Source organism: Varanus komodoensis, unplaced genomic scaffold, assembly GCF_004798865.1.
Source record: "Varanus komodoensis strain SLA01 unplaced genomic scaffold, ASM479886v1 scaffold16, whole genome shotgun sequence".
Lineage (NCBI taxonomy): Eukaryota > Metazoa > Chordata > Lepidosauria > Squamata > Varanidae > Varanus > Varanus komodoensis.
Genome location: NW_025335468.1, coordinates 5,959,677 through 5,973,402, shown reverse-complemented (window position 1 = coordinate 5,973,402; position 13,726 = coordinate 5,959,677). Strand labels below are relative to the sequence as shown.

The 13,726-nt window shown below is 45.2% G+C and overlaps 1 protein-coding gene across 2 annotated transcripts in view; it reads right to left on the bottom strand.

Moving 5' to 3' along the window:
* The window catches only part of TSPAN4 (tetraspanin 4), a 325,749-nt gene that overhangs the window by 73,040 nt on the left and 238,983 nt on the right, over positions 1 to 13,726 (bottom strand). For both annotated transcript variants that reach the window (XM_044425531.1, XM_044425530.1), the window contains one exon: positions 4,651 to 4,725. In XM_044425531.1, the coding sequence (XP_044281466.1) occupies positions 4,651 to 4,725 (75 nt within the window). The remainder of the gene's footprint in view (positions 1 to 4,650; positions 4,726 to 13,726) is intronic.

Genomic DNA, 13,726 nt, shown 5'->3' with positions numbered 1-13,726 from the left:
CCCCCGGAGCCGGATGGATCCTGATGGATTCCTGAAAGCTCTGGGGGATTTTCCGGTTGACAAGGCTGGTGATCCTGTCGATGCCCTGGTTGAATTATGGAATGGGGAGATGACCAGGGCTATTGACACTATTGCTCCCAAGCGTCCTCTCCCACCTGGCAGAGCCGGTTCATCTCCTTGGTATACACCTGAATTATGGGCAATGAAGCAGGTTGGGAGACATCTAGAGCGTAGGTGGAGGAGATCACGGGGTGAATCTGACCGAACACACTTAAGAGCCCATTATTGGGCCTATGCTGTGGCGGTGAGGATGGCGAAGAAGAAATTCTTCTCCGCTTCCATTGCCTCCTCACAATGCCGTCCGGCGGAGCTCTTTCAGGTGGTGCAGGGGCTGATACATCCAGGTCCAAAGAAAGATCTCGTACCACCCTCGAAGGCCCACTGTGACGACTTTGCAGGCATTTCAGGGGGAAAATTGCTCAGATTCGTCACGAGCTTGACTCTACTATTGAACCAGATTCTACTGAGGAGATGCCAACGACGCTGTCGAGTCCACAATTAATGGATGAATTTCAGTTGTTGTGGCCTGATGATGTGGACAAGGTGCTTGGACAAGTACGCCCTACCACCTGCTTACTAGACCCATGTCCATCTTGGCTACTTAAGAAAGCCAAGGACGGGATTGGGACCTGGATCCTGGAGGTGGTCAACGCTCCTTTAAGAGACGGTCGGGTACCTTCCTCTTTAAAAAAGGTGGTAGTCTGGCCAGTCCTAAAGAAGGCATCCCTGGATCCAGAGGTGGCCGCCAATTATAGACCGGTGGCCAGCATCCCGTTCCTGGGCAAGGTGCTAGAGCAGGTGGTGGCGGGACAACTCCAAGCATTCTTGGATGAAACTGATTATCTGGACCCATTTCAGTCCGGCTTCAGACCCGGGTACGGCACTGAATCTTCCTTAGTCACCCTATACGATGACCTGTGCAGAGAGAAGGACAGGGGGAGTGCATCTCTGTTAGTTCTCCTGGACCTCTCAGCGGCTTTCGATACCATCGACCATGGTATCCTTCTGAATAGGCAAGAGGGACTGGGAGTTGGAGGTACCGCATGGTGGTGGTTCCGCTCCTATCTCAACGGCCGATTTCAGAAGGTGGTGCTGGGGGACTATGGCGCTGCACCATGGCAGTTATGCCATGGAGTTCCGCAGGGGTCCATTTTGTCCCCCTTGCTATTCAACATCTACATGAAACCACTGGGAGAGGTCATCAGGAGGTGTGGGCTGCGGAGTCATCAGTACGCTGATGATACCCAGCTCTACCTCTCATTTTCCACCAATCCGGGTGAGGCAGTGGCTGTGCTGAACTGGTGCCTGGCCGAGGTAATGGGGTGGATGAGGGCCAATTACAAGACGGAGGTCCTGTTGGTGGGTGGTTCGGGCCTCGGGATGGGGAACTTGGGCCTTGTCCTAAATGGGGTTGCACTCCATCTGAGGGACAGGGTTCGCAGCTTAGGAGTGCTCCTCAACCCTGAGCTGTCTTTAGAAGCTCAGGTGACGGCGGTGGTGAGGAGCACTTTCCTTCAGCTTCGGCTGATCCATCAGCTGCGTCCCTTCCTGGAGAATGACTGCCTGGCGACAGTGACACACGCGTTGGTAACTTCCCGATTAGATTTCTGCAACACACTCTATGTGGAGCTACCCTTGAAGACGGTCCGGATACTTCAATTGGTGCAGAATAGAGCTGCCAGGCTGCTGACGGGGACTGGGCGTTGTTCTCATATAACCCCAGTTCTCCGTCAGCTCCACTGGCTCCCTATTGAAGTCCGGGCCCAATTCAAGGTGTTGGTTATGACCTATAAAGCCCTCAATGGCTTGGGTCCTGGGTATTTAAAGGAACGCTTGCATCCATATATGCCCGCCCGCCCCTTGAGATCTGCGGGAGAAGTCCTTCTCCGAGAACCTTCCATGAAGGAAATTAGGAGGGTGAGTACCCGGAGGAGGGCTTTCTCTGCGGTGGTGCCCCATCTATGGAATACGCTCCCCAGAGAGGTCCACCTGGCGCTGTTGTTATTTGTTTTTCGGCGCCAGGCTAAGACCTTTTTATTTAAAACTTACTTTAATTGTTAATTTATTGGTTATTTATAGGATTTTAAATCTTTTAAGCCGAGATGCACCAGGTTTTAATATTTTTATTGTACAATTTGTTATATTTTGTTCTTGTTGTGAGCCGCCCCGAGGCTTTGTTGCGATGGGGACGGCATAAAAATGTTTTAAATAAATAAATAATAAAATAAATGACAGGTGTAATGGTAAGTTCAGCTTCAGAGTAATAAGCTGCAGAAATGCATACAGTTCAGATGGAAACTGAAATCCAAAACATCTGGGGGGAGCCTGGTTTGGGAAGGATGACCTATGCAAGCAAGACCTGTGTTGGATCACTCCTAGAGCTAGTCAGTTATGCTCCTGGGAGTCAATGCTGCAACTTATGCCAGGGATAGGCTTTTGATTCCTGTCTCAGTTACTGCCTTTTACTATCAGTTGCATGTAACCTGTGAGATAGGAGCCACTTTAGAATGTGGCTGGATTGTAACTCCCACCAACCCTGGCCATCCTCCACGCCGGCTGGAGTGATAGGAGGGGGAGTCCAGCAACATCTGGAGCCCCCCACCCCTCACACAGAACGGCTCTGATAACTTAGGGTAGAAGAGGCTAGGGATAAATATCTCCAACCCCACCCTCACCAAGGTGGGTGTCCCTCTCTGAATGGAAAACTTGCTTCACATGCACAGGCTGGATCTCATCACCTGTTTAATTCTGCTGTCCACAGGTGTCAGAGTAAGGAGAAAGTAGTTGTAGGCAGAGTATAACCTAAAACTATCACTAGTACAATTTAACTTTAATATGACTGTAATACAATTTTAGTATATATTTATATTTTTGGCTTTTATGTAAACCATCTTGAGATTTTATAATAATCAGCCTGTATATAAGAAATTTAAAATAACTAAAATAACTACCACCTCCATAATGACAAGTATCCAGAAAGACTAATTATACATGGCAATTTTTAATTGCCTCCTCCCTAATTTCTAAATCCATTGGCCTTCCTTATGTGGGGTCCCATCACTAAGCGCTGCCCACTGATACGTTCCTTTTAACATTTTCTTTCCCCCAAACAATCCCAACAAAATGTGTAATACTGTTCAGGTGCTGTCCTTTCCTGATTAGGGTGGGTGGGAGGGAGGGGGGGCATGGCTGTGCTTTACTCCCAGTATGCTCTTCATAATGACATTATGATGTTCTTCCTATTTTTCCCCTTCTTAGCATACCAAGTGTGGTGTAAGCTTTTTTTCTGGAGCACGGCTGCACACTGTACAGATTCTTGCATTAATCTGTCTTCCATTATGCATAAGCCTCTCTCTTAAGAGGCTACAACTGATTCATAAGCTATTACAGCACAGGAGTAATTTGAAATGATCACTGACAACATAAATCATCCTGCAGGGCAACCGAATTTTTATAATCAGTGTCTATGAGATGAGCACAGATCGTATCTATTAGTAGTAACAGCAGCAGCAGCAGCTGTAGTATTTTTGAACCACCACCCCTTCCAAGGCAGTAAAGTCTTCAACACTTTGACAACTGCAAACAATGCCGGGTCCTTCAGCACATTCATGGTGCCACAGTGGCCAGAGAGCCAGGCTTGGATGAGAGAGCAGGCAAGTAAATCACCACCTCCTGGTTGTGAAATAAGAATTCTGCATGCAGCTCGCTGAAGAATTAAGAGCTCCCCAAAATCAGCACCTGGCCGTGTGGCTCACAACACGCAATAAGCAAAGGGTGGAAACAGATTAGAGTCCATGTATTGTTGCTGCCCAAAACAAGCAGCCTCCACTTTGGCCTGGTTATTTGGGAGCAGAGCAAGAGGTGCCAGCAACTGACCATAAAAAGGATACAGTTTTGTGCCTAGGTTGAGAAGGGGTGAGGTGAGCAGGGCACTGACGGCGCTACTTAAAAAGATTAAGGAAGGGGTTTAGTCAGAGCTGCTGCTTGAGCACGACTGGCAGCTCTGAATGAACTCTGCTTCTAGGTATCTAGGCAGGGCTATTTTAGGGAGCGTGGCAGAAACCCCTCTTCTTGGGTAGCGTCATCAAAGTACCTTCTCTGGTAAACATTAATGATGTCTAGTATCAGCAATGCAGGATACCTCAGAAATTGTGGGCATTGACCAATACACATCTCAACAACGACCAGTTTTTCAATTTCACACTTTCTGCTGAATGTCTGTGGTGTCCAGAGTGGCCCTTTTGCAGCCATCCAGGTAAGCTCACTAAATAGAACATCTTGCTGTGACTCCCACCTGCCCTTCCGCACATGAGTTTCCATCAGTCTTTCCTGATTAGAGTTCCCCGTACTGAAATAGCAGCTGTGTTGCTAATGTGTGTGACCTTGGATTGCGAGGAAGCTAGAGAGAGATGAAGAGTGAAACCCTGTCAGGGAAGAGTATTTGTGTATTCTGAGTGCAGGACTCCTCCTGATAGGGAGTGTCTTGAAAAAAACACGGTATGCATACCAAGACAACGAGTTCATTATGAGGAAAAGGGATGCAAATTTGCCGAAGGGGACAGAAAAGGGGAAGAAGAACTTTTGACATACCTTGTCTGTGTAGACGAAGAACAGAATCACGACAGTAAGCTCCAGCACAAATACGAGTAACAGCATGATAAAAAACTGTAAAAAGAAGAGGGGGTGGGAAAGAAACAAAAACCCAGAAATGATCAAAATCTCTTCCATCTTCCTGATGTTATGCAAAAGATACTTCCACACATGAAAGAGCTGGTTTTACCTGGGCCTGGTTCTCACCCAGAAGGGAGACATGTCTGGGTGGGACGATTCTGAGGTAAGTGAGGCTCATATGACTGAATGCTCCTCCACATAAGGACACGTCCTGCACTCAGAAAACGGGCCTGCTAGGGAAGACAGCTAAGCAAGACCCCTTCCTTTGGACAGCCAGTTCCCTAGGAGAAGGGACAGTTGCCTGAAGGGAAAATATCCAGCCCTGTGAGCCCCACCTGCTGCCTAATACCGTGTACAGGGCTAGCAGCAAGGGAAGGTCCCGCCAGGCATCTGCCAAGTGCCTGCACCCAGCAAGGGTTCACTGCTCAAAGCCCCTGGAGTTGCTCTTCGGCTTCACCACTGCAACCCGCTTGCTCGCCTGTCTCCAGCTTAGGCACAGGCAAGTGAGAAGGAGACGTGGAGGACGCTACTGCTTTCAGGCCCCTGCCTGCCAAGCAAGGGGTAGCAATTATGACAAAGAGGGCAACGCTCAATAGCAGGAGGCCACAATATTGGTGAGCAACTAGACTCACTTGGAGGGGGGACCATGGAGGGGGCCTTGCCAAGGGCCTAAAAATCTGCAGCCAGCACTGCAGACAGCCCAGACCATCTCAGCAGAAGCTCAAAGGCACCAAGGTATGAATGATATTTCATATGAGTAAGACGAGAGATGTCCATCAAAGAACTAAGAAGGACAACCAAGGTGTGGTTTTTTAGAAACTCCAGTGTCCTGCTTCCATTGCAGCTAAGGGGATCGCTTGCATCAATCCACCAAGCCAGGATTAAGACATCCACAGTAACTTTCATGGATGGCAGTGCCTTTTGCCCAACAGATATTTCATCTTTACCATGCCACTTAGCCATCCTGCCCCAGATAATCCTGCCACCAACCCCCTCCAGTGTGGCTCCTGGGGATAGATGTACGCAGAACAGATGCACACAGCCACAAGGCAAAATGGCCAGCAGGGAAAGGATTAAGAAGCCCTCCTTCCCTTCCCTTCCCTTCCCTTCCCTTCCCTTCCCTTTCACCCAATCTGCCATGGGCCAAGACTCTTTTTTGTTTTAAGTAGGTACACATGCAATCACCTGTGCATCACCTATAATTCACCCTGAAATATGCCGAAGTTACAAGGCAGAGAAGAACTACAAGGAGCACTGGTAATGCTTCCAAATTTACAGCTCCCAAGTGCATTACCTGCTTTTATGGCTAAGAAGTGGCAGTGGGCCTCATTTAAATATATGGATCTTAGCTGCCTGTGTCATTTTATTTATCGGATAATTTTATGACATTACACTTTAAAAATCCTTCTCCTATGGAGCTCAAGGGCAAAATGCATGGTTCTCTGTATCCTGCTCCTTTTCACTCGTAAAACAACCCTTTGAAGTTGTTTAGACTGTCTCAAGGTCACTCAGTGGGTTCCATGGTTAAACAGAAATTCGAAGTACAGCTTCCACACTGACATTAACCATTGCACCACACTAGCCCTCATTGTTTTCGGCAAGATGTTCATGATGTGTAAAAAGCTGCCCCTCCTTCACATGCTTGTTATCATTATGCTCAAGAATGGCATATGTATGAGAAGTGAACTTGCTCAAGAGGAGGTGAGGAAGCAAGAAAAAGGAATGGGGACTTTTGCTGGGGACAAGTATTTCAGGGCTTCAACTACTTCCCAAGGTTGTTCACAAGTTATGTGTGTAACAAAGTTGGTAGGCTTTTTTGTGCAGCACTAAGCAACAGCAGAGGTTACAGGTAAAGGTGACATAATCAGATTTTTAATTTAGCAATCTACGTTCAAGAATCTAAAGCAATTTAATATTTAGGTCTCGCTGACTCCTGCCATTCCTGGGCATACCTTTCACCCCCCAGTTCTGCAGGGAATGCTCTCTTGCTCTTTTATTGCCTCTCTAACCTTTTTGCTTGTTCTCCAGGGAGCTTCTTTTGCTAAGCAAGCCCATTTCACCTCCATAAAATAATACTTGATGATTAACCTCAATGTAGGATTAGACAACAAAGCCAGATTTAAAATAGCATTGCGCTTACTTTCTCCTGATAAAACAACAACAGGCAAATGCATGTTCAGCCACAGGCTATTCTGTGCAGCTTTAGAAAAAAGGCTCGTTCAAAAGTGACAAAGGGAACGTGTACTGGACTTCATTCAGCTCCTCCTGCACACAAGCCAACCCACACACAGCATAAATTTGAACTGGGAGTTGTGCGGGAAGAGCACAGCAGGATGCATATATTTGCAGGACAGATTGAAAATTACGTGTAGTGATGAATGTGCAGCCTGATCCATCATGATTGTGAAGGAGTAAGCGGGATTAAACCTTGGTCTGAGATCCTATGAAGCCGGGCATGCATTTTGGGAGAGAGCTACATATGCAGCCAGAAGAATATTCAAGGTTTCTGTTGCAGCCACCTGCTTTGCTCAACACACAAGCCAATTCTAAACTGAAAACCAGTTTAGAGATTCGGCTGTGCAAATACCTGTAGCAGAAAAACAAAGCATCACCAGCTGTTACATGCCATTTTCTACATGGCATGGAAGTGCAGAATTTCAGTCTGCCTCCAGTCTAGATACTGACTGGGTTCAGGCAACACAAGAACCCACACTCAAGGTTTGAGTATGGGTTGATATGGGTCACTGCTGAACTGTGGGTTATTAATACATGGGTTATTGTGTTGTCTGAACCTAGCTGTGCTGACTTATTAACCACAAACAACCCATTAAGAGAACCTATGGTTTGTTGTTGGGTTGGGAACTGTAGGTTGTTCACCATGGATGGTTACTTTGGCTGGCTTTAGACAACACATAACCCATGTTTGAACAACTCAGGGTTCAACACTAAACCATAGTCAACCCATAATTGATATTTGTTTACCATTTAGTTTAAACCCAGTCATTGGAGAGCTCACAGTATGTAAGCTAATGCATGACACATATGGCTACATATTTGTATATATCAATTTTATGTGCACCATAGTCTCAAAATTTTATCATTGGAATATCTTATATTTAGAGGATGGGTGGGACCTCAGGTGAAAACTGAGCTCCACTGTGACCTTCCAAAGTTCTCCAAATGGTCATGTGTCTTTCCCTTAGCCTCACACCATTTTCTTCTTCTAAAACATTGAAATCCCTCTCCTAATGATTACTGGGAGGATTAAGCTGCAAGATGCAGGCATTTTCTGCATATGTGGCCCTTCCCCCTTGTGCTTGGACCCGCGCTTTTTGCCCTCGGCCCTAACTCTCATTGAACTGTGGCCCTCAGAATTTCTCCAAAAGTGAATATGGCCTCCAGGAGGCTGAGAGATGTTCTCCACCAATAACTGAGAGATGAAGGAAGTAGAGAAGGCAACTAAACATAGATAATTCTAAGCATAGAGAAATATTTATTTCTGAGTACATAGAATTTGACTGCACATTAATTAGAGAAAATTTCTTAATCTGTTGGGAATCTCTCAAAGGACAGGAAGCTAAAGCAAGCTTCAACACTGTATCACAATTTAAAGCCATTCAGCAGGCATTTAGTTAAAACTCATTTGTTCCGCCAGGACTTTCTGAATCTTCAGCATTTTCCTGAATTTTCCTCTGTGAATTGCAGAATGTGAATGTGTGTGTGCTTGTGTGCATGTATGCACACACACGTGTGCCACAGATGTTTTAAAGTGTGTTATTTTATGCAATTTTGTTTTCATTCTGCTTCTAATTATTTTTGCTGTAAGCTGTGCTGTGGTGCAGAAAGCTGAAAATGGCATGTCTAAAGGAATGTAACTGAATTACAATACTGTATAAAACAGAACACTCATACAAGAAGTGTTGGTATAGAGATTGGAAAAGCAGTTGTGCAGCAGTGAATTGCAAACGTCAGTAAAGTGAACAATGTGGATCACAAAAGAAAGGTGGAGGCTGCTGGATGCCTTTGCCTTTGTTACTCTTGCCTTTGGGAAATATCATCAGTCCCTCTCAGTGTATTCACTCCATCTGCAGCAGAAGGGGAAATCATTTGCAACAGCAAAGGACAGTAGAGATCTCAGAGTGCCCAAAAAGAAGCGATGTTCTCCCATGGTTTCATCTTCACCTTATGCTAGAATGTACTTTAAATAATCTCCCACTTTAGGCAGTTCTCTAAAATGTGTTTTACTGATACAGAGGAAACTTGATTGGTCTTTAAAAGATAAAAAAGGGTAAAATTTCATCAAAGTAGGGGACATCCTATTCCTCCAATGCAGACAGAGACACAGATAGATGCACACTTGTATACAATAGTATAATTGAAACACAGAGCAATGGCTTGATTGAAAGCTCATTCCTAGAAGTTAAAATTTGCTGGACATTCATTTTGAGTTACTCACTTCCAAACCTGTAGAAACTTATTGACTAACACAAATCTTATTAAGGCTTTTTATTTCTTATTTGATTGAATGAATGTCAAACCTTTCAACCCATGAGTTTCCACAATAAAAAAAGAACATAGGAAGGAAGAAACATAATTTCCGACCATGAGCAATGTTTTCTCCAGCTTTATTACATTTGTCCCCGTGAGGCTTAAATTAAGGTCTGTCTTCAAATCCATGGCTGAAAATTGAAGATCTGGCTTAGAGCTTAATACCAGAACATATTATTGGTTCTGGATCATAACCAACAATTTGCCAGCATGACCTTCCTATTATTACTATCCACAACTGATCCCCTGCATAGAACTGAACACTAACCTAATATATGCATGTCAACACAGAGGCAAATCCCAGTGAGTTCAGTAGTTTCAGTGAAACTAGTTCACAGGGAGTTCAGTTTACTACCTGTGAACTAGTAAGAGATTGCAGCCTAAGTATTTTGCAGCACTGCAATTGCAGCTCAACAATAAAGAAAAAAGGATTAATTATTCCATCCTGCAAAAGGGAGAGTGACAAAGAATATCTACAAAAATACTGTAGAATTATTGAAGACAAGTATGACTTGCTCCATTTACCAACCTATAGCACATCTGGAATGCTTGTCTCTGACATAAATAAGGGAAAACAGAACAGAATTCGCAAGTGTTATGGTCAAATATCAAGAGAGGACTACCCAGGGAAGTTCTCTCATACCGCTACACCTGGCTTGGTAGCAAAACCAAATGATCAGCAAGTAGAGAACTTCTTATCTCAGGAGCAAACAACATGGTGCCAATAGCTACCCTCCCACACACATTTCCTTAGGAGCAGCTGGGCTCACTTCAGGGCAAAGTAGGGGCTACCACCTTCATGCCCCTGGGCACAAATGGGGTTCGGAGACATTCTCAGGAAACCAAGATGGTGGGCAGCTGCAGGCTGACACTCTCTGCAGCAGCTGAATGTGTGGGCTAAGGAACAGATGCAGCTGGTAAATCTTTCTGCTACATTTCTGCTGTGATTTTACATGATAAAATGGAAACTAAGGTTCACCCAAGTCTTCTCCCTAGTGCTAACAGCTGTCCAAACATAACAAGTGGGCTTGGTTTTTCTCAGTGCTGGTTAACATGATTCTGTGAATAGGATTCCACATAGTCTTAAGACTTACTGAGTGGCCATAGCTCCAGATATGTGCTTTCTAAGAAGATCTCAAATGCATAGCTAAAAGGATTCTCCAGCAGAAGGGGTAGAAAATGCAACTGAGAGTCTAGCACGGTACTAGATCGGTTGAACTACTGAGCTAGAACTGGTTTAAGTCAGCTTCTTATGTACTGAATGGCAAAATCCCAAGCTGCTAGCACAGCTGCTCCTGCCACTGTCCATTGCTCTAACACCCACAAGGCAGTCTTGTCTTTGTTATGATCTAGTGTGGATACATGGAATGCTGGAGGCCCAAGCCACCTTTATATGCTGTAGTGAGCCTAAGGCATAGGGTACAGCCCACTACAAATTATTGCAACTTGCTCGTAAATGCCTTTCCCAACTCAACTGAAAAATATGGAGAATAAAAATGAGTTTTGCTGTGGGTGAGGGGGGACTGCAGGTTGCTGATTTAAGAAAGATTTATACCTTGAGACAACACAATCCCAATGCAAAGTGTTCACACAGAAATGCATAAAGAAGGCAACTTGTACACTGCAGAAACTTTCAGTTGCTAGGATGGTATCTGGAAGGCCTGCTGAGGAAGTACTTACAGGCTAAGAATCACAGTGATGTTTGGGATTTTTTTTAAAGGTCCTTGTGTGCTAGGAATCAGTGGCAGCAAGCTGGGGAGATGAAAGTAGTTCACTCTAATGCTGGGATGAAAATCTCTTTCTGCAATATTTTCCATGCCATGCTCATTCCATTTGACAGAAAATTGAAAGGAGAAGAAACCTTCATTACATTCTTATCCAAATTTGGATGGTCTGCACTCAGGCACCATGTGCTTACCCTACTTAGGAGGTGGCCAAAGAGCATGCATGAGCGCCCTGCCTTTCATTGCGCAGTCATCTCCCAGGCAGCCTGTAGCCTCCTTGGCTTACTGCACTTCCATTAAAGCCCAGGGACCAGGAGAGAATTCCATTATTCCCTAGATCAGGAAGAACAGGCAACCTGGCAGGGCTGCAGAGCCATGAAGAGCTGTGTCATGGAAAGAAAAACTCACACAACAACCTCGGTCACTTCACAGTGATCGAGTAAACTTACAAACTTACCACTCAGGATAACTAATTAAAATGTCTTGATAATAAAGAAGAAAAAGATAAATTGAAGGACAGATTTTGCTAGCTTCAAGTCTTTGGAGTGGGATACAACATGGCCATTGTCATATCTGCTACACGGGTTTCAGAAAATTGCATTTTTATAAGCGTTTGCATTAGAGACCAAGCTATATCTACAATCATCCTCAGAAATTTAATATTTGGAAGATTCTGGGAAAGCTTCCGAGTCCTGAAAAATTTATAACTAGTCTAAACCAATATTTCTCAGAAGACATTTTTCTCAGAGCTCAGGGAAGTTCTGAAGTTTTGTTCAGGTTGCAATTCTGGACATATTCTTCCTAGCCCTGCTGGGACTTCCCAATCCCGCAGAATCATGTGAGGGAGAGAACAGTGCTGTGTCTCTGCTGATACCTGCATTGCTCTCTGCATGCTGGAGGGTGGAAGCCTGCAGTGGGGAGCTTTCTATACTCATGTGCGTAGCCTGTGGAAATTACACCTCTAATGCAGGGAGGCTACACCAATATAGCAGGCCTCGTGCTGCAGGGATGAGAAACAGGTTTCTGCTGCCTGGGTTCCCCAACACACCAACAACCAATAATAATGGTCAATGGTTGGTTGTCATGCCATACAACATGGGTTATCGATGGTGGGTCCCCTCCCCCAGTTACTCATGATGAGAACCCATGCACTATTTCAGAGTCGCTGTCATGATCCAGTGGTCTCCCTCTGACAGCAGCAGGCACCTCACCAGTGTTTCTCTATTTAATGACCTTTATTACCAATACTCAAAGTCTAAGAGAAGGCACCAAGTGAAATGTTCAGCCCTTTCTACTGTTCATTACCCAAAGCTTCCCTTATGAAGCCTTTAATGTGCCTGCTCTGAAGGAGTGGCACTGCTGAAGTGGGCATGGGGACACTCCTCCCTCTGTACCCCCAAATGGGTTTCGCACTGACTTTGGTGCTGAGCCACCGGGTCGAGGACCATGGGCTCCCCATTGGAGGATCTGGCCATTTTAGCATCTTGTCCTGTGGGTGGTACCTCAACACTTTGCCCAGGCTCAGGCTGCTCTGAGACTACCTCCATTTCTACATCCTGCCCTGGGGGTAGTAACTCTTCAACTTTCCTGGGGACAATTGCAGTGGTTGCCCAAGTTGCCTTGTACTAATCTCTTCCTGTAGCAACCTCTGTCTTGTACCAAGACCTTGAGACTTGTCTTGAGGTCGGACCATTTGGCAAACCTTCTCTCCCTCAACCTCAGAATCTGAATCCTCCTGAGAATGAGCACTGAGCCCTTTATGCAATGCGCCTGAGCTTTGACAGGACACACACGCACAACAGTTACTTTTTACTGCAGTGGGTTGTTCTGTTGTCTGAATCCAGACAACCGATTCCATCATGGGTAAAGACAGCTCATTGAGGGTGGCTAGGACAGTGATTAGAGGGGCAGAGCCTGCAAGGAAAGCATGCTCCTATTCAGACTATCTGAGAGCATCTTTGTGACCTCAACTCTAGTGTGAGGATCCTATGAAGGTTAGCATTTCTTTGCTACAGATGACCAGTCTTTTCAATATTAAGCTCACAGCTAGTCATTGGGCCACCTGCTACAAACAGCATGCAAACCTTTGCCTAGCCCCTAGCACTTCCAGCTGCAAGTGTGGGCTCACCTGATGGGCTACTCATCTGTGCAAACGAACATAGTTTCCTACGTCCTATGCACAAAAATAGATGCTCCGGAGAAGAGTCCCAATAGTGCAATTCTAAACATAATATGGAATACTTTTTTCTCTTGGTGTTCCAACTTTCTGTGTGCAGGGAAGTTTGAAGTAATTCATCACATCATTTGCTGCTTGGCTAAACTGGACCATAGGTAGTCACAGGAAGAATGATACATCCCTTTGTAAGAGTAATATTTGCACACCTAGGCCAAGTGCAACATGACTGGCATCCTGGATGAAAAACCGGCATGGAGGCTGAAAGCCAGTGCCATCAAAGCTATGCTCCAAAAAAGAGCTCTGAACATCTGCACCCTAGACAAGCTGCTACAGAAGATGGTCCCTATCGTTTGATATGATTTCTAAACTGCAAAGGCTCTTAAATCTGTGTTTCTGGCTTGGGGTGAGTAAATCTGCATGGTCTTCTAGCATGAATCATCTGGTATTATTAATTTAGTTATCCAGAAAAGGGGGAAATGGTCCCTTGAACTACATGTCAGACAGCAGATTTAATTGGCATTTTATGGCATTTTCAGTATTTTATGAC